This window comes from Camelus bactrianus, chromosome 25 (genome assembly GCF_048773025.1).
Source record: "Camelus bactrianus isolate YW-2024 breed Bactrian camel chromosome 25, ASM4877302v1, whole genome shotgun sequence".
NCBI lineage: Eukaryota > Metazoa > Chordata > Mammalia > Artiodactyla > Camelidae > Camelus > Camelus bactrianus.
In genome coordinates, this window is record NC_133563.1 from 31200038 (window position 1) to 31226485 (window position 26448).

General features: G+C 51.1%; 1 protein-coding gene across 1 annotated transcript; it reads right to left on the minus strand.

The window, feature by feature from the left end:
- Positions 1 to 1531: 1531 nt before the first annotated feature.
- On the minus strand, positions 1532 to 26013 carry OC90 (otoconin 90). Its single transcript, XM_074353094.1, has 15 exons — positions 25889 to 26013; positions 21836 to 21956; positions 20749 to 20814; positions 19418 to 19474; positions 17265 to 17439; positions 14968 to 15080; positions 13986 to 14114; positions 13793 to 13834; positions 12527 to 12577; positions 10613 to 10660; positions 8790 to 8843; positions 5760 to 5876; positions 4922 to 5093; positions 3937 to 4043; positions 1532 to 2033 (listed from the first exon to the last, which is right to left on the minus strand). The coding sequence occupies exons 2-15, from the start codon at positions 21876 to 21878 to the stop codon at positions 1741 to 1743; spliced, it is 1467 nt and encodes a 488-aa protein (XP_074209195.1). The 5' UTR covers positions 21879 to 21956; positions 25889 to 26013; the 3' UTR covers positions 1532 to 1740.
- Positions 26014 to 26448: the final 435 nt, after the last annotated feature.

Genomic DNA, 26448 nt, shown 5'->3' on the forward strand with positions numbered 1-26448 from the left:
TTAAGTTGCAAATAAGGTAAAATCTCAGTCTCTTCACAGTTCTTGACATTCCGCAGCTGAGGGCAAGGGAAGGTGTTGGAGGTTTAAAGACAGGAGAAAAGGGGCCAAACAATTGTTTTAGCAGAAAAATCAACTAAGAAAAGGTAGAGCATCCATGTGAGGTTTTGCGGTCATGAACTTAAAGTGGGTCACCTCGATGGCTCTTCCCCTTCAGCAGTATACAGCTGCCTCCGATGAGGGTGTGGAGAAGGTGGATGCTGGCCATTCTGCACGGCGACTGCCATGGGGAGTGGGCACTTATAGTAAACACCTGCTGGTAAAGGAAGGGGGTGCCGTCAGCGGCATGTCTTGCCTGGACTGTTGTAGTGCTCGCGGGCTGATGGCCGGCTGCTCTCACCTGCATTTCTTTGCCTAGAGCCTTCCTCTGGCCTCCAGAGCCCTTTTGCCCCCATGTGCAGCAGGCCAGAAGGAGTAAAGATCTGATGGAAGTCGATCTCTCTCCTCCTCTCCAGGGGTGTGTGTGTGTGTGTGTGTGTGTGTGTGTTCAGAGGTGATTACTCTGGAGGGTAGGAGGGGTATCAGCTATTGCCCTGGCATGACAACATTTTGATTCTTTAAGGTCTTCAGGAAAGTTCCGTCCATACCATAAGAAGTTCAGTGAACACGAACTCTTCAGTAGCTCTGCTCTCCCGCCTGTCGGAGGGGCAGGCAGGGACTCTGTATCATCCCACTGCAGGACGCATGACCTACAGGAATTGAGAACCAAGGATGCAGTGGAAACTATGGAGTTTGTGTCCTTATCAAATATTGAGGGGGACTCTGAAGGCAATTGCCTTTTGCCTGGGACACAGTAAAATCTCAGTAACTATCCGGTGGGTGGGGGGGTGATATAATTTCAGGTTTTTCTATATTTCCCATTGTATTTGTCCTCCTGCGTCCAAGTAGGCATTTGCATCTCCCAAACTTCCAGCCACTGGGATAAGCCCTGTTTTTTTTTTTAAAACCTGTTTACTATTGCCAGACCCAAGACAGAGTTATCAGTGATTCTTCATGGGGGTGACCGTGGCATATGGCCACTCTCTTAATCACTAGGGTGGCGAGTGTATTTTTAGGGTACGTGTGAGAAGAGCTGTCAGCTCAGCCCTTGGCATACATCTTTGGTGGGTTAGTGATGACCCATCAGTGATCTCATAAGATTGATTAAACATACTCCCTTCTACATTTTTTTAATAGAAGAAGAAGTAGCTGTCAGTGATTAGGGGGTGGAAATCATTAATTTCCCCTCCGTTCCTCTGTCATCTAACCTTTGCCATCTATTCATGCACCAGTCCCTACAACATTTCCTATAAACAAAACCAAACAAAGAAACGTTGATTGGAGGCGGGAGGGTATAGCTCAGTGGTACAGTGCATGCCTAGCATGCACGAGGTCCCGGGTTCAATCCCCGGTACCTCCACCGAAAGTAATAAATAAACAGATAAACAAAATTACCTCCCCCCAAAAAATAAAATTGAAAAAAAAGAGAAAGAAATGTTGATTGGAATATTTATTGAGCTTTCAGCATGCACTAGGAAGCATACACATCGGAATGTGAGCTGACAGATGACAGTATGTGTGTGCAAGGACCCCCCTGCCTCTCTCCGCTCTGAGCCTCTGCTGAGGACGGAAGGAAGGAGACCAGCCTGGGGAGGTGACAGGGGAACAGAACTACAGGGTGTGCTGATCATTTTCCCTGGGAATCTATCTGGGGCCACGTTGTGGCCTGGTCCCCGTGAGACCAGGTGACTTCCCCAGGAATCTTCTGGTTCTTCTCAGGCTCTCTGGGCGGGGCAGGGCCTCCTCACTGTTCTCCTCGGAGCTGGAGCCAAGGGAGGAAGCGGAAGGCATGGTGTCCCCGCAGGATGGCTGGCTGCCACGGCACTCCTGTCTGCCAGGTGACTTGAGGCTTTGGTTAAAGAAGGCGGAGGCCATGCACTCGGCCGCCGTCTGGTCACAGGCACAAAGCAGCTTCGCGCACAGGCTTTGCCCCACACCTTAGAGGCCAAAAACAGAGCAGCAGACCTGAGACACCGTCGGGTGATTGCTCCTTCAGCCCTGCGTCCCACCCCACATCTTGAACCTCCTGGTCCGGCACACACGGATCCCTCTATGGGGAATGTTCCTAACTTTCTCCTCCTTGTTAACTCAGACTTGTCTGTCCAGAATCCACTTGGAAGCCCCTCCTCCAGAAAGCTTCCTTAAGCACCCTCTTCCCGGAGAAATGAAGTGTCTTCCCGGGGGCGCCCACTGAATCCTACCTTGTGGTTCTTTCCATCACAGCAGAAATAACTTCTTTGCTATTTGTATTTTTATTTGCTCAACCTAGCAACCCTATTTTACCCCTTGACTGTTTCAGTGGCCTGCAGTGGGGGCGGTGTGGGGAGCATCCGTGTGATTCAAATGAAAGAATGAGTCTGGGGGTGCTCAGACAGAGATAAGCATTCTGCACACAGTACCCTTGTTGTCTTTGGTTTTCAAAGACATATTTGGTCAGTTTAATTTTTTCATCTGAGCCTGCCATTAAGTATTGATCAACTGGACTTTTTCTCATAACACGGACCCTCCAAATCTTCTACACTGGCCTTCACATCACAGCAGGAAGTAGAAAGAGCAGAGGAGAAAAAAAAAGCAGAGGGGACACACCCGTGAGCCTGTTCCCCCCGAGCAGCTCTGCCCTTCCACCCTCGTGCCCAGGGTGGAACAGCCCAGAGCGGGCTCCGAGACGCCCTCACATCTCACTGCCCGACACCTGCGTCTGCTACAGGACACTGTGCTCAGAGCTCACAGAGGGCCGGGACTGGTTCACTGAAGCCCATGGAAGCTCAGAGTGCACAAGCAGCACCCCTGGATTCTGTGAGGCCAGGGGGGCAAAGGCGCCCTTAACCGTGCACATGTGACCTCAAGGCATGATTGCATCACAAACGATAAACATCTGATCCTGTCACTCAGAGCCCTAAACCCACCCCTGGCCCCTCATCCCCTAGAGGACAAAAGATAAATGTTTCAGTCTTGGGCTCATGATACCCAGGGAGAAAGGAGCACTGATGGCTCAGCCGGGGGCTTCCCTGGACCAAAAGTGAGGGTGAGGCACATCCCTGCAGGGCTCTTGAGAAGGCACTCGGGATCACTTCCTTTTAAACTGCAAAGCATAAGGGAAATGCATGCATTGATGTAGATGAGGAAGTGCCACCTGAGATGCAGATGAAGGCAATTCTAACGCAAGCCGGGTACAGTGATGCTCATGGGGGTGGGGCTGTTTCCTGACGCCCCTCCCCCCGCCCCCGGCTGAAGCCCTGGATGGCCACAGAAGCGCCTTCGCCTCCAGCGCTGGGAGGAGTGGAGCTGCAGACCCACCTCTCCCTTCAGCTGGAGTTGCTCCCCTTTCTATGAGATTTCTCAGGAAACCTCGCTTGGGAAAAGGGTTCTGCTTCTCAGGAAAAGACACCCGCTGGCCTCATAAAGACTCAGTTCTGGGTCTGAGGCAATCTGGGTTTCCAGTCCCAACCCCAGCTCCTGTGTGATCTTGGACCTCAGTCATCTCTGTAAAATGGGAAGGCTCTCAGTGCTACCTCATGGGACGGGTGTGAGGATGATCTGCGCTCACACACACCCAGAACTTAGAAGAGCACATGGTATGTACTCAGTAAGCTCGGGTGATTTACATCCTTCCCCACCTGCTCTCACTGGCTCTGTGACTTGTGTCAGCTGACCTATCCTCTTGAACTTGAGCCTCCTCCTCAGTGGAACCGGGACAGTATTAAGGGCCTTGAAGTTACAGGGAGCAGGAAATCGCCTTATAGATGAACAAGGGCTTGGAAAAGCATCTGAAGATGAGCTATGGTCCTGAGGCTGACCCTAATGAAAGAATAACCCAGCGTACTGGCCCACAGCACTCACACTTGGGGCTCCCATCCACGCACACCACTGGTGACCGAGGAGGCCTCTCAAGCAGGCAGCCCAGCCTTCTCGCCTGCTCCAGGCAGCAGTGATGTGACAAACAGCACCTAGGAGGAAGGAGGTTCCTTTACTGCCCAGAGCCCTCAGCTGCCCCCAAACTCCCTCCAGGCCTGCTTCTCCCCATAGTAGTGAGAGAAGCCGGTGCCTCCTTTCCAGGGCGCACTGGGCTGATTCATATGCACAGCAAGGGCCACCAGGTATGGTTGTTCAGATTGTCCACTGCACAACGGTGCCGCATCTAAAGCAGCGTCAGTCATGCTGGATGCATGGGTGCTGAATTGTCTGTTTCTTTCACGATGCAAACTCCTACCCGGCATAGGCAGTTTATTTCGATCTGCTTTGTTTAGGTTTAATCATGTGTGTGTCTCCACCTAGCGTGGTGTCTGGCGCAGAGCAAAATCTCAGGAAATGTGGGTTAAGTGCTTATATAAGTGAATGAATTAATTACTGAACGCACGAGGTCAGTGAAAATTCTTCCAGGAGTGGCAGCTATAAAATTTGGCAGTTACGCTTAAAAGTTGTTCAGAAGCTAATTTCGATGAGTCCTCTTGCAGAGCAAATCAGCTGGAGACCCCGATGCCACGTGTTGCTTATTGCAAAACAGGCAGATCTGGGGTCTTCTGAGGTGTCTTGGCAGATTGACCCTCTTGGAGGAGCTGAGCAGTATTTGTGGAGGAGTGCTGGACTCCCAAACCAAAAGATCTGGATCTGTCTGGCTCTGTCCCTTTGTAGCTGAATGACCTCAGACAATCCAGCCTCTGAGCCTCAGCTTCTCATCAGGAGGGAAATGGGCCTGAGTGAGAGAGTGCACACAGCAAGCTCCATGTGGGCCTGAAGGGATGGACACCTGATGGAGAGCAGGGTGCTCGCCCCTCGCTGCCGGCAGCATCAGCACCACCCGCCTGCCACCCCCGCCCGCCCGTACCTGTCTAGGGCATCCCTCGGCTCGCCTTGTCCTTCTTGCCCACAGTAACAGCCGTAAGATTCAAATTCCTCTGGACACCGGGACGTCAGACAAAAGAGCATCTCTCCAAGCTGTGGCATCACCAGCATGTCGTCCCCACTTTCCAGGTACAGGAAGGTGAACCTGTCACAGGCTGATGAGAAACAAGGACTCTCTTCTTTCTCCGTCCTCTCTCCTTTCTCTCTCTCTTTCTCTGCACCACCCCTTCTCCCTCTCCCTGCCTCCTCTGCCTGCAACTTGGGCTAAGTCTGGCAAAAGTCCACTGTGCAAACCCCTTCGTCACAGGTTCCTCGGGGGAAGAACCTTCGTTCTCCTGCGCAGGGCTTCTGCCCAGCCTCCCGCTCAAGACACATGCAGGCGCAGAGGGTCTGCCCAGGTATGAACACAGCCCTCCTGCGTGTCCCACCGGTGGCGGCTGCTTGCAGGTGCGGGGCCTTTGCTAAGACACCGAAGGGAGGACAGTCAAGGAGGAGGACTGTCAGGACCCAAGTGTCTCATTCTGTCCAACAAACCATGGTGCTGCTGACGCCAAGCTCTCTCCTTCTGGGCCAGTGAGAGCAGCAAGACCCCTCGGTCAGGGGCTCCTTGTCCCGGCCTGGCCTCCATCAGCTGATGGCTACAGGTGAGTGCTGCCCCCTCTGCACCTCGAAGTGCTCACGCAGCAAGTGGGAAGGCGCTTTCTAGCGGCACCAGGTGAGATGGTCACAGGGCCCTACGGGGGCCTAAGGGGCTTGGCTAATGGCCTAACCAGAGGATCCCATGGCCAGGGGAGGACGCTGCCCTGCCTGCTTCCGCTCACCTCTTCCAGCTGTCTCCCCAGGGCCACTTTTGATGGATGACACTGCCAACCCCAAAGACTTACTGCTGGCGGGGATGATGGTTATGGCTTTAGCTGTGGCGACAATCTCTGCAGATCCTGAAAACACACCTCGTTAGGGTCCATACTCGAAAAGTGGTTCAAGAAGAGATTGGCAGATGGACATGAGGTCAAGACCAAATGCAGACAGATATCCCAGAACAACAGAGCGTCAGCAGACTGTCCTCACACGGGGTCTGCGGATGTCAGGGCAGAACCTCGGGGATCTGTGAAGGCTACGTGAGAATTTCCAAATATACTGTGATGACGTTAAAATGGACAGGACCCCAAGCTAGGCCCCTCGGGTGACATTTCATGGAAGAGAACGGTCACAGCCTCTCAGGCCCGTGTTTGCGTCGTGTTTCCCATCATGCGCCTGCCAAGTGACGACCCAGTGGTGCCCACGAGTGAATAGATAAAAAGAATAGTGGAGAAGTTCAGCCAACTCACAGGACTCAAGAGTGTAGGCAAAGCAAAACTCCTCCTCCAACCCCTCAGAACATTGCAACAGCTTCTCATCACACTCAGAATTCAGTGCGAGATGCTCAGCCGTGCCGTGGCCCTGCCCCGCTCACGCTCTCCCTGGCACTGTCTGGATCTCCCTTTGCTCTCCCACGTCCATCCCACCTGCCTTCTCAGCTGGAGGCAAGAGAGTCTCCAGCCCACAGGCCAATTCTCCAGCTCAGGCTGGTCCAAACCAAGGCAGCATCCGTACGCTCTGCCCGCCTCATCTGCTGACCCAGGCTCGGTGCCCAGAGCTCTGGGCAAGGCCTGGGCGACTGGCTTGCGATCTTGCCCCCAACCCGCCGTACTGATTTGCTTCATACATCTGGGTTTCTGTCTCTGCTTGTTCAGCGCTCCGGTCCTGATGGGTTAGGGGAGGCCCTTCAGAAGCCCTGCGGTGACCTCGGTCTCAGGTTTAGCATCCTGTCTGATTCTCCAGCCCCACAAACAAAGGCCCGGGAGATGGTTACTTTCTGCCACGCCCCTGAGAGCTAGAAACTGACAAAGACCTTCTCCTTGGCCCAGTTTCAGCCAGGCTCCTCAGGCCCTCTGCTCGGGGAGGCCTCAACCTTGGTCTATGAGAACTGCAAGCTCTCAACACTCCCCACCCTGAGAGACTTACACAAACCCTGGCCTGGTTTCTAACACTCAAGAGAGGCCGTGTCCCTGGGATGACTCAGCCTTGCCTGCTCCTACTTCAGATCCTGCCTGGGAAAGCTCCAAGCAGTCAGAAAGTTCGCTGCCGAGAGCCACACTTGCCTGGCCACACACGTTTCTGCAAACAGCCCCCTACCCTCTCTTTGGAATTTTCCACTCCCTCCGACTCCGCTGGGGCTCCTGCCAGTCCCCCCACCCTTTCTCCTCCCTCACTCTCCCTTTAAATGCCCCATCCGCTCTGCACAAATCGGACATGAGCTCCATTTATCCCTAAGCCCCTCCCCTGCTATGAAAGTCTGAACAAACTCTGTCTCGCCACCTCTAACAGACGTCTGGCTCTGTTTCTCACCAAGTTGGCGTCGTGAGGTGGGAGAACCACGATGTCAGGGGTCAAGAAGTCTGAGTTGGAGTTTTAGCTCCGTCACACACTAGGTGCATGACCTGAGGCAAATCACACAGCTTCTACCAATGTAAAATTGTATTAATGACACCCGTTTTGGTGCTTAAATAATCCTTCTAGCTAAACTCCTAACAATGAGGAAACAGTCAATAGTAGCCATTAGAATTGCTCAGTGACTGTGGAACCATCCACGTGGAAAGTTCCACAAGTGGATGGAGGTCCCAGAAGCCCAGTGTCTGCTCCCAGTTGGGTCTGAGTCTCCTGCTAAACCCTCCTGGGTAAGAACTTTCTAGATATTTGGTGCAAATCGAATCTGAGGCTCCCACACTCTCCTAAGATGAGTGAATTTTGCGCTAATCACCCTGCCTGCACTGGCTGCCCCATTGGAGGAAAAATTCCTCTTGACCCTTCACCTCCTACTCTGAGAAGGTCATAGTGCATCTCAGGGCAAACCTGGCCCAAGTCGCGATATCCTTAGTCCTATGACATTAACAACCTAACTCCATAAATTTGATTAAGATTTGGAAATTCTTTGCAAAGAATTTCACCTGGGCAAAAGGTCCCAGAATGAGAGGCCAGCCCAGCTCAGGGAAAAAAAAAAATCACTTTCAATTTTCATCAAAGAGAAGAAGGGAAAATAATAAGCTATCACTTTTTTTCTATTAAAAATAGCTAGAAGCTTTTCATTTGCTTGTTTTTAAATAATAGTACCCAGTATTGGCTACTGAAATGTGCATCTGAGTGTAAATTGATTCAGTTTTCCGCCAGGACAATTCGGCAACATATTGAGAGTCCAAAAATGATCACACCTTTTATCCAGCAATTCAGCTTCTAGACATTTATCCTGACAAACTAATCAGAAGTAGATGGGCATAAAGAAAGTGCGTGTCTATATTTATAATGACACCTGTTAGTAATAACTGGTTAAATAAATTATAGGATTCCAATCGTACAGCCTCTAAAAAAATCACGGTACAGAAAAATATTTAATGTCAAGGGAATATCATCACATTGTATGAAGTGTTACAACCCAGACTGCAAAACCAGGGCTGTCAAGTGATCTCAGATTCGTTTTATTTATGTTCATTGCTATGCTCAGCGGGGGAGGGAGGGACTGGAAGAAAGCATGTTCAAATTTTACCGTATAAAAATCTTTATAATGTGGAAGTGCAGGTGATTTAAATAGAAAAGTAAATACAGTTTTCTCTATTTTTTCTAAATGCATCTCTTTAGCAGGTAAGCTTCCATATCTTCCTACTAATGGATCTACCTTTTCATTTCATTTGTCTGTTTTTGGGGGGTAAGTATAAAAGCAAATTGGTTTCAATGATTTCTTCCATTGTAGGAAACACACTTGATTTTTATAAGCAACAACAATATATACAAAGATGGGCGAAGCTGAGTGAGCTTACCTGGAGGGGGTGTGGCCCTAGCACCTTCCGTGCCTTCCTTGTCTTGGCCTGGTTCTGTGAAAAGAAGAGAACCAGAGTGAACACCAACCCCAGTCTGTGCACCTTGGTCTCCAGAGGCGGCTCCGAGCCCACGGGGCACAGGCGGCCACGTGATTTTTGTCCTATCCCTGGTCACCTGCCAGGAGACCTGGTGAGGGCAGGGTCCCTGCCGAGCCAGAGACACCCCCACCCCCCAGAATCAGGCTTGCTGATGAGCACAGCTGCAGCTTATCAGGCTGGAAGCAAGTGAGTCTGTTGAAATGCTTTGCAACAGTAGACTTCTCTAGAATGTGAATGAAAATAAATAAAAATCACGATTTTTTGAGCAGAGGAGAATGAGAAAGCAGAATTGCGGATTCCAACTGCTTGTGGTGTGGCCTCAGGAGGGCTGCTGAGCCCCGGCTTCTCTGTGAAATGAGTCTGTTGCTGTTTAACAGTTATTAAGCTCCTACTATGAGGTAGGTGGGATGTGTGTGTTCCCCCCAGACTCACATGTTGAAATCTAACCCCCAATATGATGGTATTTGGAGGCAGCCCTTTGGGAGGTGACTATGTCATGAGGGTGGGTCTCTTATGATGGGATTAGGTCCCTTATAAAAGGGAAAGAGAACCCTCATCCATTCCGCTGTGTGAGGACACAGTGTGGGGACAGCCGTCTATGCACTAGGAAGTGGACCTTTACCAGAACTTGACCGTGCAGGCATCTTGATCTTGAATTTCCAGAGTCCAGATCCACGAGAAATAAATTCCTGCTGTTTCTCAGCAGCCCAGTCTGCAGTGCTTCGGTGTAGCAGCCCGAATGAACTAAGACTTACTACACTCCAGAGGCAGCGCCAAGCGCTTCAGCTTTACTAACTCAGCAACAGCCCCGCGAGTTAGTACCAGGCTCACCCGCATTCACAGAGGAGAAAGGGGACACACTGGTCAAGGTCACAGAGCCAGGAAGGGGTGAAATGCAAACCGGACCTCCCGGCAGCGTTGTTCCCCTTAACCACCACGCGGGGCTCCCGTTTCCCTCCTGGCGGTACCACACAGAGCTAGAGGCGGTAACTTCAAAATGCTTTGGGAGGGAAGGAACAGCCTTCAATTCAAATTGTCAAAGACCAAGTTTATGATGATGTGATGTGAAGATCAGGTTTTGGAATGTACTGATGTGGACACGAATGCTCCAGCAAAGGAGAAAATCTCAACAGTTCTAAGCTGGGGCAGGTGGTTCTTGTCCAAGGCGAGATGCAGAACTAAAGGCACACTAAGCTGTGCTCCTTGGGCAAATGGCGCCACCTCTCAGAGCTCATTTACCTTTAAAATGTGGCAAATAATGGGCCCCTAGGACCAGGGAGGATTAGCTCAGAGAGGCCTAGGGGCACACTGGCACATTGGAGGTCCTCAATGTGTCCCTGCCTTAATGTTAACTAAGGAATCCGTTTGTTGACTTAGTCATTCTTAGTAACTAGTAAATAGTTATTATCAGTTATATATACTTATTAATAAAGGATCCATGGTTATTAATTACCATAAATAAAATAAATAGGTTAATTCTTCTGATGATACATTGGAAAGAAAACAAGGCTTACAGCTTGAAGACTGGGATTAGAAACCAGTCCACAAGTCACTGCTGAATGACTTAGAGCTTTTAACCTCAGTTTCCTATATAATCTGCAAAATGGGTATATATTTCCTCCAGGTCCTGTCAAAAAGCGGTCACCAGAACCAAACACAAATATTTAGATGGCATTTCCCCACTAGGTTCCATGCTGTCCTCCCCTGAAGTCCCTTCTGCTTACTTGTCCTGGAGAGAGTGGTCAGTCGGTCAGCGCTGGTCTCAGCAGCCACTGTGAAAAGAAACAGCCCAATCTCGATTACCATCCCAGCTCAGCACCTTAACCAGAGGAGAGAAGGCCTGGGCAATCTGATCGGGGACTATGTCTGAACGTTATTGCTCCATTAGATCCCAGTTTAGTGAATAAGAGGCCTGATTACAACCAGTCCCGTGGGTAGGCAGAGACCAGCAAACGACCTCTTTGGGAGAAAGGGCCATTATTCTCCCTGGTTGGAAAGACTTTGTTGGGGAAGGCAGCTTAAGAGGGAGTTTAATCTAGAAGTAAGGTTGGAAGCAGTGGAGGTCTCAAATCTCAGCCCTACCACCCAGCTCTGGGCTTGGACAACTTCTCCCTCCACCTCAATTTGCCATCTTAATGTGGAGGTGATAGCAATTATTTCATAGGGTTGTAAGATCATTAAATGAGATTATGTATTTTAGGCAAGTTGTCCAGTATCCATGTGATTCGATGGTGTGTGCAGTTTTTTATAGCCACACGAGAATTTCTAGAAGACACTGGCCCAGAATCTTCCCATGCTCTGTCTCGTCTAACTCTTCTGTCACCTTAAAGGACAGGTATAATCATCCCTTTCCAGGGGTTTGTAAACTACAGCCCAGCCCTCTGCCCATTTTTGTCAATAAAGTTTTATTGGCACCACAGCCACACCCACTCAGTTATGGATCTTCTAGGGCTGCTTTCCTACTATGATGCAGAGTTGAGTGGTGGCAACAGAGATCTTCTTGTCCAAAAAGTCTAGAACATTTACTATCTGGCCCTTAACAGGACAGGAAAAAAAAAAAAAAAAAAAGACGATACCTGCTTAATACAAAGGGGAAATTGAAGCTTAGAGAGCTTAAACCCTGCTTCTCAATCACACAGCTGAAAAACGGGAGAGCCGGGAACCCATCCCAAACTTGCCTGACTCCAAGACATCATTTCATCCCATGACGGTGAGAGCAGTTCTGAGCCCCACATCTTTTCCTCACAGTGTCCCACCTGCACTTGTGTGATGGACTTTTGAGCCCCGCATTCAGGCTGCCTCCTCCTCTGAGGACATTTTCAGGTTCTGCCTAGATCATGGATGTGAGTGCACGTGTGTTAGGAGTGAAGATGTAAGTGTATCCATTCTCTTCCTCCAGTTAGATTCTAGATTCCTTGAGGAATCTTATTTCCTGGGTCTTTCCCAGGCTCATGTCACAAGGCATGGTTCAGCCTGAAGAAAGTAGAAAATGTACGAATTTGGGGTTATCTGTGAGGCCATGAAGCCTGTATCACGTCCTCCATTTAGAATGGAAGTGGCCGCTGCCAATCACATTGGGATGACTGCTCCCTGGGGGCAGGGCAAGTGCCAAAGCTCTGGTTCCGTATAGGTTTCATTTCCTCTTTTCTCTGGACCTGGACTCCAAGGCACGGGCTGTCTAGGAGCTGTTGAGGAAGACATGCCCTTGGAAGTGGAGGACGGCCAGGGATAAGCCTCTGCTTCTGAACTTGCAGAAGCAGTGGCACAAGAGGAGAGCAATAAACAAACTCCTATAACCTTTTAGCGTAAGTATGTCCCCTGCAAATTCTGGGACATACTTATACTGAGAGGGTATTTGCTGTGCATCTGAAATTCAACATCAGTGGTCGAGGGTGGGGGTCCGGCATTTTATCTGACGATTCTCCCAAGGTGGGAATAGGAGTCTGGGAGAAAGCTGAGTAAGCAGAGAAGAGATGTGGGGGTCGGGAGGAAGTGGGAGGGGCTCTGGAAGGCAGCTGAGGCTGTTCCACCACAAACCCCGGCTGGGGGCATCCTGGGGGACCTAATTCCAGCAAGTAGGCAGATCGTACAAACAAAACACAGGTATTTGGGTTACACACCAGTCCCCCTGTGCTCACCTTCTCCCGAGAGGGCCATCAGGCTGGAGTCCGTGGGCTCCACAGAAACCACTGGAAAAAGAGACCCCCCCCCAACAGCAATAAGTGACACACCCAGTGTCAACACCAAGTGCCAAGGGTCTCCAAGGACAAGCCGGACCGTTGGACAAGGGAGGAGGGGGTGTAAAACGCTGCCTGTCCTGCCTCAGGACACACCTCCCAGGACACAGGTGTGCCCAGCAGGGCCCCAGCTCAGGAGGGGCTCCAGCCAGCGCTGGGTTCTGCTGGGGAAGGTGTCACCATCGGACACAGGCTGTGGCAATGAAAGGGCTGCAAACTCTGAAAGTCTGTGGCTCTGGAGCGTGTGGCACCCCGACCTGAGAAGACCTCTATGCAAATAGGAGGCAGATGGCAGAGGAAGAAGGGCGCTGGACTCAGAAGGTACACAGAGATGCAACACACACACTCCCCAAACACACACAAACCTACACACACCTACACACAACCGCACGCACAGGCACACCTACATCCACACGCACAGCCACATCAGCTTCCTCTCTAACAAACACAGCAGGACTAGTTCTGAGAAAGAGACCCTGGCCCCAGGAAAGGAAGGATGCTCTGTCAAAGTGGACCCCAAACGCCCCATCCCCAGGCACCCATGGTGTTGGGAGTGAGAGATTGTGGGAACTTTGTGAACAAGGAATGATGGGCATAAACCTAATTCACTTTTTGCATAAGATGCATGTTTTAGAGTCAGAATCATTCCTTGCTCAGTTCAACAGACAGTCATTTAAGAGCCCCCTGTGTCCTGAAAAGTGGCAAAGCCTCCCCTTCAAGGAGCCTCTGCCTGGTCCGGGCTGCTCCCTGTGCTGCAGGCTCTGGAAGACAGAGGAAGGAGGCAGTTAATCTGTTTTGGGGAGGCCTCAGTGGCCAGGAGCTCACCCAGCCGGGAGCCACCATGCCTCTCTGAGCCCTGGACCCTGTCCTGGTCACACTGCATGCCAGGGCTCCGACTATCAACCGAGAGAAAGAATTTGGGAGGTTGTCATCCTAACTGGGTTCTACTCACACCTGTGTACGCAGCAAGGGCCATTTGATGTTGGATGTGCATTGGGTAATCAGAAGTGACAGTGTGTCTGGTCAGGGACAGGTGGACACATCTTCAGTGCCACGGGTCACTCCAGCTCCGGTGAGGCCGACTGAAGGGAGGAGGTGTATCCCCCACTCACATTGGTGGTCAGGGCCCTCTGGCCAAGGAAGAGCAGCTTCCCGGGAAGGTCTTACCTCGGGGCAGAAGTGTCAGCCGCTCTTTCCTGCTGATTGTCTCTGGAAAGAAAACACATTAGAGAAGTGGGTTTGGGGCATGTTAGAAGGTGCTGGACTTGGCACCTGAAGGAACGCAGCAACACTGGTCCCAGACCAGCTCCTGCCCCAGATCATCAACTCCGTTTCTGCTGCAGGGCCGGGATCTTCCTACCTGGAGGCTGAGCCAGACAAAAGGAAGTGTCCAGAAGGTTCAGGGAAGAGTTGATACTGGACTGAGCCAAGCACTCGATGGCAGCCTTGTCACAGGTACACAGCATGTGCTCACAAGCATCCTTGGACTCTGTACACAGAGCAAGGGCAGAGCAGATGAGAAGAGCTCACTGGGAATCCCAAGAGGTGATGCAAACTCTAAAATTGACCCCTGATCTGCCCCCGCAAAGGCCTGTTTCTCTTGTGGTCCTCTTCATCTCATCCATGCCGATTTCATCTCATCCATGAAGCTCCACCCCTTCAGTTGGGCGAGCCCAGCCTGGGAGCCTTAGGCACTCCTCTCCTCTCACACTCACACCCAATCCATCAAGCCATCCTACTGGCTCTACTTTCAGCCTATTTGAGTCTGACCATGTCTCCCCATCTCCACCCCCTCCCCATCATCAGCCACCTGGGTTACATCAATGGCTTAACTAGTCCTCCTGCCTCCCTGCCTGGTGCTCAGTCTATTCTCATGTAAGGATCCAAACAACCCAGTTTAAAACTTGGATCAAACCATGTCTTGTTTACATTTTTTAAATGTAACATTGTTTTACATTTAAGCATTGCTTAATTTTCGCAACAGATCTCTGAAGCAGCTTTTCTCCTCCCCATGTGAGGTTGGAGTTGGTAACTCATTGCCCTTAAATCACACAATAGTAGCAAACCAATTGCCCTTCCCAGGCTCCCAGAGTTGCGACAAGCATAAAATTGTAAATCAAATAACCTGCTCATCAACTCTTGTTTCAATTCAAAAAGCATTTGTTGCACCTTGGCTCCATGCAAGGTTCAGATGCCTTCAATCCAGCCTGGGTAGGGCTCTAAGGATACCCAGTGATGTTACCAATGGCGATGAAGAGGAGAGTGGACCCTGGGAGCCTGGGACTGGGGTCTCTGAGCTGTCACTGCTCAGCCCAGCCTCCTGGGCACCTGGAGGTGCTCACCACATATGATCCTCTTGCTGACGCAGTTGACGTCTGTGCTGAGCTTGGCGGGGTCCTGGAGACAGTCCATCTCAGCAGCTTCCTCGTAGCACCTGCGATGCTGGAAGCAGCAGCTGTGGCAGGACAGGGAGGGGTCAGGGTGCAAGCGTGGGTTGGGGTTAGAAGAGAGGCAGAGAGTGCACGATCATTCTGTGTCTCTGGGTGGTTCCTGGCCGTGGTCTGTTTCAAACACTTAGTGCCAATGCACACATACACATGATGTTTAAATTTGGATTATGTCACCTATTCAGCAGGTGCTATTGTTATTTTGAGCATTTACACATATGAAAGCTGAGTCACAAAGAGCTCTGTAACTTGCCAAGGTCAAGGTTGGTCACAGAGAGAGGCTGACACTAAACAAGAGAGTCAGGTGGCTCTTGCAGTCGTACAAGAGGTCAATGGAGACCAGTGTAAAGGAGAAACAACATACGGGCAGCTGACGGCCTTGGGCAAGCTACTAAGTTTCTCACACCACCTAACTCGTAAGAATTCGGGGGAGTCAAGAGAATGTCCATAGAGACCCTGCCATGTGGTTGGCACTCAAGAAATGATTGCAGTTATTTTGGGGATCTGGTGTGCAAGTTCAAGGTGGAAATAACCTGTCCTCCAAGAGTCTGGAAATTCCCACCCCCAGCAACTGAACCGTGTGAAGTAACTGAAACCGGGCATGACCCACCATTCTGTCAATTTGCCCATCGATGCTCTGATCGTTCAGACAGTGGTGAATTACTACTTTGACTTCTAGGTTTACAAGGTGTTTTAATAACTAAAAGAAGTGGTAAGGGAAGACCTGAAAGGAAAACACGTTCCCAGAATTGGCCCTGGCACCCCGCCCAGGCAGACTCAGCCTCTCCCCTTCTGAATGTCAGCGGCTGCCTCCAGTAGTCAGTTTGCTCATGGTCTCAGAGATGGCAAACTGTCCTCTTGGTCCAGAAACAACTTACCATGGGCTGTCCAGTGTGTTACAAAGGGGAGTCCTTCCCTATCTCCTGTGAGTCTCAGTCAACGAAAGCACACGCTCCATCACACTGGATTTGGGCGCAAGTGTAATACCGGTGAGGTGTGGACGTGGTCCCGGAGCAGAGGTGAGGGGTGGGTTCAGTCTCCTGCTTCCACACCGCTGCGGCTGTGCTGCGTCTCCAGTCACTGCTGTCACTACTTCCACCACGACTACTCACCCCCACTGCAGTTTCATTAGCACTGCTTCTGGCTGCGACTGCTACCGTTACAAATAACGCCGCTGCAGTTACTATGACAACCACTATTGTTACTATTAAGACTACTGCGGCCACTAGGACACCTGTTACTCTGCTGTTGTTACTATTGATGCCACTGCGGCCACTAGGACACCTGTTACTCTGCTGTTGTTACCATTGATGCCACTGCGGCCACTAGGACACCTGTTGCTCTGCTGCTGTTACCGGCACTACTACTCTGACTGCTGCCAGCCCAGCTGTGACTGCCACCACTCTCACGACCGCCACCACTGCTCCTGCAGCCCTGCCAATATCGCTACTGTCACTACCCGTTGCCGAGACTCGAGGACTGTCGTTACCAACCGCTGACGCGGTTAAGCCGGGCCGAGTCCCTGTCACTTTCACTTGTATTTGGTCGCGTGACCCTAAACAGCGACTCTGAGGGGTAGGTGTTGTTATTACCTCCACTGAGCAGGTGAGGAAGCTGGAACACAAAGAGGCTAAACAACTTGCCTAAGGTCACAGAGCCCCTCAGGGACAGAGCAGTGGCATTACTGGCTCATAGTACCTGCTATGTGCCAGATCTCTGAGGTCAGCTCTTAGAGAAAACAGGTGACACCAGGGCGGCCCGGTATTTTACACTGATTGGCCTTGAGGGAGTGGCCTTCTGGCTGGAGATGGGCATGTAAGCCGCCTTGGTCAAGGTAAATGATCACTAGTGCCTCCCACTCACTATTGTGCATGAGAACCAGAGAGAGAGGAGGGTCGGTGGGCTGGTCCAGAGTTTACATGAATATGCGAAAAGATGGAGAAAAATGCTGAGATAAAGCTCTAACAGATCCCACCCGATGGTCCCCATTGACCCGCCTGCTACCAGGAGCTGTGTGCCACATCCTTGCTAACCCCGGGTGCTTCTAAGATTCTAAACTGCATCGCGCACGCCCCCGGACTCCTCCCAACACGAGCGCAGTCCGGGGAGCTTCCGGCATCTGTGCTCTGCCACGGCTCAGCCAGGCCTCCACCCCCACCCCCAAAGGAGCCCTCCCTGTCGGTCTCGCTCACCTGTCAGGTTCATCCACAGGCAGCCCTTCCATCTCAAACCTGCAGGCACAGCCGTAGTCTTCGAAGTCCCGGGGGCAGAGCCCAGCCACACACTTCATGCCGTTCACGAACTGGAGCAGCGCGGGGAAGTTGGTGTAGACAGCCTGCAGCCAGGTGAAGTGGGGGCCCAGGCAGTCTGGGGGAGGGGGAACCAGAGTGGAGGGGGAGCTCGCGTTCCCGGGACTTGCACACCCCGGGCGGACGGTGCCTCATCAGCCTGCCGAGCACCTGCTGTGCACTCAGGCCTGTTCTAGGCACCTGAAGGGAGGCAGCTTTACAAGCTGTGGCCTCTGCTGCTTCCCACCTAATAGCCATTCGTCCCTCTTCCTAACAGACAAAGCTGAAAAGTACTTAAAGAAGGTTAGCCACTTCCCCAAGTCCCTGGGCATGTTTCATGACCATTTTCAGCTCATCATGCTTCCATGACAGTGATGAGTCTAGGGCTGAGCGTGAGACCCAGATGTGGCCAAAAGAACTTCAGGGGGAGTCTGTTAAGGGCTTTGGGGAAATATTTCCTTCCTAATAAAGCATAAAGTCATGTAAGAGGAACTTTTTGACTACACCTTTCTCCTTCCTTGAATGTGGTGAGGATATACTGGCTGGAACTGCAGCAACCACCTTGCAGCCATGAGGCCCCAAATCTAAAGCTGAAAAACAGTATGCCTAGGGTAGCAGTGGGGCAAGACTGCAGGTGTGCTGGGTCTCTGATACTGGTGTTGAACTACTGCACCAATCCTTGTGACTTCAGATGGCTTCTGTGAGGTAATTATATGTCTTTATTATTGAAGTTATTATTATTTTGCTGAATGGATCTCAAATGATAAGTTCCTGGTAATAAAGGACTATAAATCAGTGCAGGAAGAAGAGGGGTATAGACACTAATCTTCTGGGGGCACCTGCTATGTGCCAGAAACTGTTAAGTACTTTAAATTGCACAAGAGATAAAACTGATAGGGTGAGTAGTGCTTTAGAAAGCTTTCACTTGGTCTGTGACCCCACAGACCCCTTGTTAATCCTGCAAGGCAGATGCTGTTCTGCCTCCTCCACTTCCCAGGTAGGGAAACTGAAGGTCAGAGAATGCACGAGGTATCCACCAGTGATGACGACTGACCCTAACCCAAAGTGCTCTTGCAAACAAAATTGGCAAGAAAACAGTATCCAGCTTTCTGACTCTAAATCTCAGGTTCACCCTCTCCACTCTCTGCCTTTGTGACTGCAGGACCGTGAAGTGCTTACTGGGGTCATCCCACAGCAGTGACTGAAACGCACAGGGTCACAGGAGGGAGCCTGGGGAGAGCAAAAGTTGTTTGCGAGGACCACGTCCACCCCGACTGCTCTAGGTTCTTCCTATCTCATTCAGGCTTCCTTTCCCTGTTTTGTTTCCATGCAGCCTCATCAGAAATATGAATAAATGATGGAAAAAGCTACTATAAGATGTGTGTGTTTATATGTAAACACACATTTTCTTTCAGAAACTTACAAGGCACCTGCACTTAGTCACGTGTACATTGTAAGCGCAGTTTCACGGCCAGCACTTTCTGATCCCACAGCAGTTCAGAGTCATCTTGCTCCCGTCCGTCATATTATGATCTTATTTGGGGCATTTTTAGCCATCAATGGCAGGAATCATCACAGTGCCATGCAATTGACAGTCGCATCCCAGATCCACGACTGATAAATGGAATGCTTCTTAAGCTTTACGTATATTTTCTGGTCAAGAAGGAAAAACAAAACTACCTTGGTGTAGGGGGACTCAGCTCTGGACAGAGGAGGCCTTGTCCCTTCTAGTTGTTTGGCTTTGGACAAGTCCCTGAACTCCCGGAGGCTCAGTTTCCTCACCTGTAAAATGTGAATGTTGTTCCCCTCCTGGCCAGGTTGTGGTCAGGACAAATGAAGTCAGGACTACGAAGGCGCTTGGCAACTCAGTGACTCTCCCTGCGATAAAAGACACCACTACTCTTGCTGGAACCTGGATCACATGGTTGGGAGCTTGCTGGGGAGGCCGTGGGAGCCAAGAAGGCAGAGCCCAAGGTCCTGATCATTTCCTTAGATTTTCCACACACGTCCTGTGCCCTGACACCCAACGGGTAAAAGCAAGTTCAGGTGTAACTTACCAAAAAGTTCGGCCACACCATCCACATTTTTAAACACCCCATTGAAGAAAGTCATATCTACGTGGAAGGAAGGGAAAACAAATGAGAAAGACTTGGGGTCTCCCCTTCCCCTTCCCTGTTCACTCCCAGGGGAAGAACGAATGAAAATGCTTCTCTAACACAATATATCTGACCTGGGGCTAACTTTTTATTAACACAGGTTACCATGGAAACTTGATAAGATAAACCGTGAACTGTGTTGCCAGACAACAATGCTCAGGGGTGAAAAAGACCCCTGGATGGTAAGATGTATTTGGACTGGCAGGAACTGTGGGTGAACTGCAAACACTTGTTGGGTGGAGGGGTGGCCACGTTCTGGGTCTCCATCAGAGTCATGACTCTTGCAGTTGGACACATCCCTCTGGGCATCCTAGAAACTATACCTATGAAGTGGTCACTAGAGATACTGACTCCTTTGGCGAATGAAGCGTCTAGTTCGGGGCGGGTCCTGGGGCTGCTCCACGTGAGCCCCATTCCCCTGGTCCCTGCTGTTACCTGGGGGCTCCTGGACTGCTGTGAAGACTGCTTCCATGCTGTTCTCGCTACAGAGGGATGGCTGGCATGACCTGCTGGCACACTGTTTCCTGGCCATGGTCCTTCTAAAAGCCTGTGTTGAAACGTCTACATGAAGCGGACCTCCTAGTGGGCACTGTACTGCCCGTGGGGGCTATGCCGTTTGGAGAGAGGTCACTTATCATCTGTGTCTGGCTGGGACTGATCACTGAGCTTGCATGGGCTCCTGCACAGATAACTTGGATGACTCAGCTCGCCTCTCAGCAACGAACCCTTAATTCAGAGTTAATCTCACCTGTCAGCTCACCATGCACTGGATTCTTCAGCGATCCCTGTGTAAGAGCCCGCCGGAGGAAGCTTTACAGTCCATCACCAGGGAAACCCTCCCTTCTCCAAGGAGCGATCACGGCTCCCCCTTGCTCTTCGCTAGAGCGCTAAGCTGTCATCTTTCTCTTTGTGTCCTGCCTTCCAAGCCGTTCACCACGTAGCCCTCACTGACCACCCATTTCCTTCTCCTGGTTTCCTCTTGCAGCTGGCCTCTGTCCTTTGATGAGAGTTTTTAGTACTTTGTCTCCAAGGAGAGACCAATGATGGGTCAGACACCAGGGTAGACTGCGAGGGAAAGGCTTCTGAGTCTCTTATCCGAGTCACCTGACCTACAAAGGCCAGCGCAGTAAGTGACTCTAGGGGACACTCAGAAGGGATCGATTTCTCTGCCGATACCCTAGACGACTCTCTCCCCAGCTAGGTCTCCTAAGCAAACATCAAAGGATCCTTACTGATACTTTCTGAGAGTCCTGGAGGCAGCTCCTGTGGAAGGTGTGGGGTGTCCAGAGGGTGGCCCCCTGTAATTGAGGAGGAGAGCAGGGTTAGCACAAACACTGCCCCTGCCCAGGGACTGGGCTCGGGCTGGGAGGCGGCAGCCGGGAGAGCAATGAGGATGCCCGTAAATCCAAATCTACGCACATTGTTCTAGTACCTGCTATGTGCCAGATCTCTGAGGTCAGCTCTTAGAGAAAACAGGTGAGGCCAGGGCGGCCCGGTATTTTACACTGGTTGGCCTTGAGGGAGTGGCCTTCTGGCTGGAGATGGGCATGTAAGCCGCCTTGGTCAAGGTAAATGATCACTAGTGCCTCCCACTCACTATTGTGCATGAGAACCAGAGAGAGAGGAGGGTCGGTGGGCTGGTCCAGAGTTTACATGAATATGCGAAAAGATGGAGAAAAATGCTGAGATAAATGAGTGATCACAATTAGGACGGTGTCCAGCCAGTTGCAGGAAGGAAGGAGGTGAGTTGGGGTGTTCGAGAACTGCATGAATATGCAGACAAGAACGATCGCAGGAGGGAGCCTGAGAGTCGTAGCCAGGACGTCCGGTGGACCTGAAATGGTTACCCTGGCTGCCAAGGAGCTCGCTCAGGTGGCTAGAGGGTTTGGCGGCAGAGGACCCAACTTTAGAACATGAGGGTAGAATGTTTGCCCTTTACAACGGATATACCTCCAAAAGGGGACAGGGAGTCGTTGCGTGTCAAGACGGCCAGCGCACTCCAAGGGACTCAGCAAAGCAAGGGACAGTGGGCAGAGGAGACGGGCTATTGGGTGGAGAGAGCCTTGCTAACGGGCCCCCTTGCCTTTCGTTCTCCCTAGGGCCGCACTCATCCCCTATCCCTCACATCCACGCACCGTACAGCACGCTCAGAACTGTCAACTGGATTAACCCTAGAGCTTAGCATTATGTTTGATTTCCATCACTCATTAGGCAAGGGGATAAAATGAGCAAATCAGATGGCATTTGACAAGATGTCTGAGTGTTGATAGTGTGTCATTATATACGAAGCCAGAAATCCAGCAAAGTGCTGTTACTCACCGACATGCGAGGCCATCAGCACTCCTAGGAGAAGCACAATCATGGCAGCAGAGCAAAGGGTGGGGCCCTGGCATTGACTGGAACAGCCTCCAGGGAGAGAAGTCAGCAGTCTGTGACGAGTCTGCTTTCAGAAACCATGACATTAAACCCCACAGGAGCTGCTTGTCCCATAAGGCAGGGTGGACCAAGAAGAAAAGTCCCCACGGTGTTTGTCCCCACTTTGCTAGTGGCTTTACCAGCAGTACAACATCCAGAAGATCACGTGCCCTCTGGGAGACTCAGTTTATCCACCTGTGAAATGGAAACCTCACCGCGCACTCCTTGAGGACGTGGTTCTGGTCTCATTTATTTATTCAGCAAATCAGTGGTCATTTATTGTGTGTCAGGCACCACGGCAAGGAGCCAGGAAGGCAGAGTGAGGAAAACACAGCTGACCCACTGGCGACTCAAAGGCTAATGGGGGAGGGGAGCAGCTTAACAGGTGCCCAAGTATGACTTTTGCAAACTGAATTTGGAGTGACCTATGCCCATGGGTTCTGATCCACCAGCATTTGGAACAGCCTTGTTGAGCAGGCTGGCTCTGAGCCCTCCTATCAACATCACACAAATAGATATGGCCATCGCGCTGTGGCACGGCCTGCTAGCAAACACTGCTTTTCCTGTAGAGCTCCATCTTTCTTCCTTTCCTTGGCTTTTGAGCAATTTAAATACTTCGTGGCAGGCCTGGAGGTTCCAGAGGCATGATCAGGGACGGCCTGGGGGAAAGGCGGTGGTGGGCAGGGTCAGTCAGGATCCTGCCACATTTCAGTGGTAGCTGCCCCATAATCTGAGCAGTAAATATTGAACTTCAGTAACCACTTACTGTCTATTGACTCAAGCAGATAAACCATGGATTTATTTATTTACTTATTTTTTAACCTTGGATTTAATAAGGAAGGAAAAATTTAAAGACAGAAGGGATTTAGAATAGTTTTAGACCCTTGGGAATATAACTCCTCAAAGAATGTGAGATAAACGGATGTCTTATACATACATATTCTGTTTTAGAAATGTTTTTAGGACAAAGTTTGAATGATGATACAGTGTGATCATACCTCAGGGGCATACACAGGGCTGCTGAATACGGTTGTATGTGTTGTGCACTGTGCAAAGTTATTGTGCTAGGAGGGCAAGTAGGGGCTGAAATGCAGCCAGTGGTCAGCTCTCAAGCTTGCCCTCTGCAGGGCTGCATCGACCTGGAGGATGGGGCACTTTCTCCAATTTGTTCTCCCAGAGACAAAGGCTGTCCCGTGTCCTGGTGGCCCAGCATAGGTACCCAGAGCTGCAGTGGGCTGCTCTGCAGGTGTGTGGGGCTTGGCATTGGGGAAGGTGTCCCAGGGGAGAAGACATCTGTACGCTGTAGGATCTCTACTCTGTGAACTTGCCCCAGGGCTCAGCACGGCCTTTGGAGGCTGTAAGATAAATGTTTGTTGAGTGAATAAAAGAGCAGAAGATGTGAGTTCTTTGAGATTCACACTCAGCTCAAGCCTTCTCAAATAGTCTGCTTGGTATCCGACAGACATAATGCTCCCTTGTAACCTTTTTTAGCCACGTACATTCCCACAGTAGATTAACTTTCCAGGTTAAACGGGCTCTTTGGTTGGACAAGCTCTCCCACTGGAAAGTGGCACGCCCTGGAAACTCTGTGAGTTGGGGGCAAAACTGAAGGCACTTCAGGGGACCCTTTTGAAGTCACACCTGGAACTGAGGCCCATGTCACTACCTGGCACTTACTAGACAGATTTTTTCTTTTTCCTTTTTGATGATGAAACTTAAAAAAAATTATACAATTTTTAAATATTACACTCCGTTTACAGTTATTACAAAATATTGCCTCTATTTCCCATCCTTGAAGCTATCTTACACTCAATACTGTTACCATCAAACGACGCGAGGATGCCAGAATGTCGGAGCTCAGAAGAGGCAGTGGGATCGTCTAGTCCAAACTCCCATTTTACGGGTGAGTTCACTGAAGCCCAGAGACTGACGATTTATGGGAAATTCACCCCACTTCCCAAATCCAGTGCCCTTTGTATTAACAATCCAACTTATGAGGTTGTTTTGGGGACTGAGTGAGTTAATCCACGCAGGGCACTCACAAGTGCCTGATGGAGAGAAATGGCTCCAAATCATCTGTAGTTACAGCCACGGCGTCCAGCATGCAGTACAGGCTGGACAGAGAGTAGCAATTACAGTGGAGGCTCCAACTCCCCGTTTGAGCGGAAGCCCGTGTTTGGTGAATGAAGGAGGGGGTCGGTTTAGTGCTGTGGAGGTTGTCCTTTTTCTCCTGCAACACTCACTTCAGGGAGATGGTCCCCTGGGTCGACCTGACTCTCAGAGTAGACAGGCTGAGGGTGATGTTTATTGGAATTGCAAATACGTTTATTGGATTTTCCAGCATCTATTTTATTAGAATGCAAATGAACAAAACTGACCTTATTACAGACATAATCTTGACTTAGCACTAACATATTTTTAAAGCAGGTTATAGGGAGAGGGGAAGAGGGAGTTAGTATTTAATGGGACAGAATTTCAGTTGGGGAAAATGAAAAAGTTCTGGAGATGGATGGGGGTGAGTTTAGCACGGCAATGGGGATGTACCTAAGGCTACTGACTGGCACACGTAAAAATGGTTAAAATGGTAAATTTTATGTTTTGTGTATTTTATCACAATTTAGAAGTAAGTTACAAACTTCAGGACTTCTTTCCTTTAGACACGAACTTTCATTTATTTGGGCCTTCCTAGTGTCGAGTGTTCCACCCAGCATCCCTGGGTATTGGCTAGGAAGGACACTCTAGAACTTTCTAGGTGGGGTACTGAGGCTCAGAGAGGTCCAGTAACTTGCCAAGGCCGCCTTCACCGAGAGGGACCACTGCAGGGACACAAGGCAACGCCAGGATTCAAACTGACGTCGGCCAGTCTGACTCAGTCTTTGCTGCAGGTGTGTTACTGATCACTAAACCCCACATAAGCAGCCTAGGAATTTTATTCGCTGTATAACTGTCAAGAATTTTGGTTATACTTGCTTGGGACGGCCCTCAGGGCCAGCCGCTCGCTGGGGTGTGGTGTGAACTCCAGTTGACAGTCCCCAGCTGGGAGCTGAGAAAAGGGAAATCAGGGCGCCCCAGAGGAGGCAGCACGTGCTCAGCCCTGTGCCCTGAAATGGGGGGACTCATACCCTAGGACCTGGGGGTGGGACGGCTCAGGGCCTCTGCCCAAATCCAGCAACCTTATCAAGGCCAAGTCAAGTGCCCTTGGGGGTGGGGGTGGGGGCTGTGTCCACCTGGAGGAAGAATTGCCTTTTCCTAATTTGCCCGAGGAAGCCTCCGGGCCTGTCAGTGACCCAGGGCAGTGCTGTCTTGTGGGACTGGGGGTCCTCTGGCCTCATCTTGGTCTGCATTCACTGGAGTCCTGGCTCACTCCGCCGCGTCTGGGATGCGTCTAAGAGCAAGGCCTCTCTAGCTGGACAGACCCAGGGTGGGGTCGGGGGTAGGGGCTTGGGCTCTGCCTTCCGTTCGATGAGTGCCCTGAGCCAGACAATGACGCTGCCTGGAACGCATTTTCCTGGGCAGTCAAATGCCCATTTACCCTCCGCAGGGTGTCGTGAGGATTAAGTGGAGTAATCCTTGTCAAGGTGGGGCAGGCCCGCCCGTACCAGGTCTCAGTAAGGCCAGCCTGCAGTTAATAACTGTTGGATTTCCACACCGGGTGCCCCAGGGCGAGACGCTGGCCCACACGGGTTGGGAGGACCCTCGCGGCTGTGCCGTGGTGGATCTCTCCCCCAGGGACATTCCCCAGGTGCCGCCCTCTGGCATTGCTTCTCCTCGCACAAAGCTCAGGGTGCCTTTGAATTTCTAGCTACAGGTTGCAGCAGCACCCAGGTCGCAGATCCCTTTGCAAGCATCCCTCCCTTCCTCTCTTCCTCCATCCTCGTCCCCCTCCCTCCTTCCCCCTCCAAAACCCCCTCCTTCCCGCTTTGGCTCCCCGCCCCATCCAGAGAAGGGGATGCCTACCGTGCAGGTCTTACACGAAAGCCGTTGGATGAACAATGCTTGACTTTGGACAAGATGGGGACTAAGTCCTTTATACCCCAGGGAAAGCCCCTTAGTCACGTGACCCCCTCCCCCCCCACATCAGGAGGACAGCCTTTCAGGTATGTTGGCAAGTGGTCTGCCTCTGAGGGGGCGGAGGCAGCATGCTATAGCTTGGAGCAGGGGAAGGTTCCATATTAAGAGGCCCAACGTGAGCCTCAGAGGGGCCTCAGGCTCTAATCAGAGAACAATGGCTCCCCTGTTCCACACCCCGCACCTCACCCACAGGCTCGGAGGCCCAGCGATTCTGGCGCAGGGTCATCCCGGGAGCGCCGATGAAACTCACACGGGCGCGCCCTGGAGGGAAGGGGCCGGCTTTGTCTGGCCCAGTTAACTCTCCAGCAAAAGGATCTCCGGGGTGATTCTTCTTACATGTGCCTGGCCTCAGGCCTGGGAAATTGATGCCTCCTTCCTTCAGGGCTTTTCTGCCCGGGCTGTGGGGCAGGGTGAGGTGGGCTTTGTACCTGAACAGCCTCGGTTCC

Bases quoted from the DNA above. Each gene is read 5' to 3' on its own strand.
- OC90 (XM_074353094.1), bottom strand. From the start codon at position 21,878: ATGATTGTGCTTCTCCTAGGAGTGCTGATGGCCTCGCATGTCG. The intron at 5,094-5,759 runs GTGAGCGGAAGC...GTTTCTCATCAG, and splicing joins TGGGGAGACAGCTGGAAGAG to CCTGTGACAGGTTCACCTTC. The intron at 2,034-3,936 runs GTGAGTGCTGTG...TTGGCCTCTAAG, and splicing joins CGTGGATGGGAGCCCCAAGT to GTGTGGGGCAAAGCCTGTGC.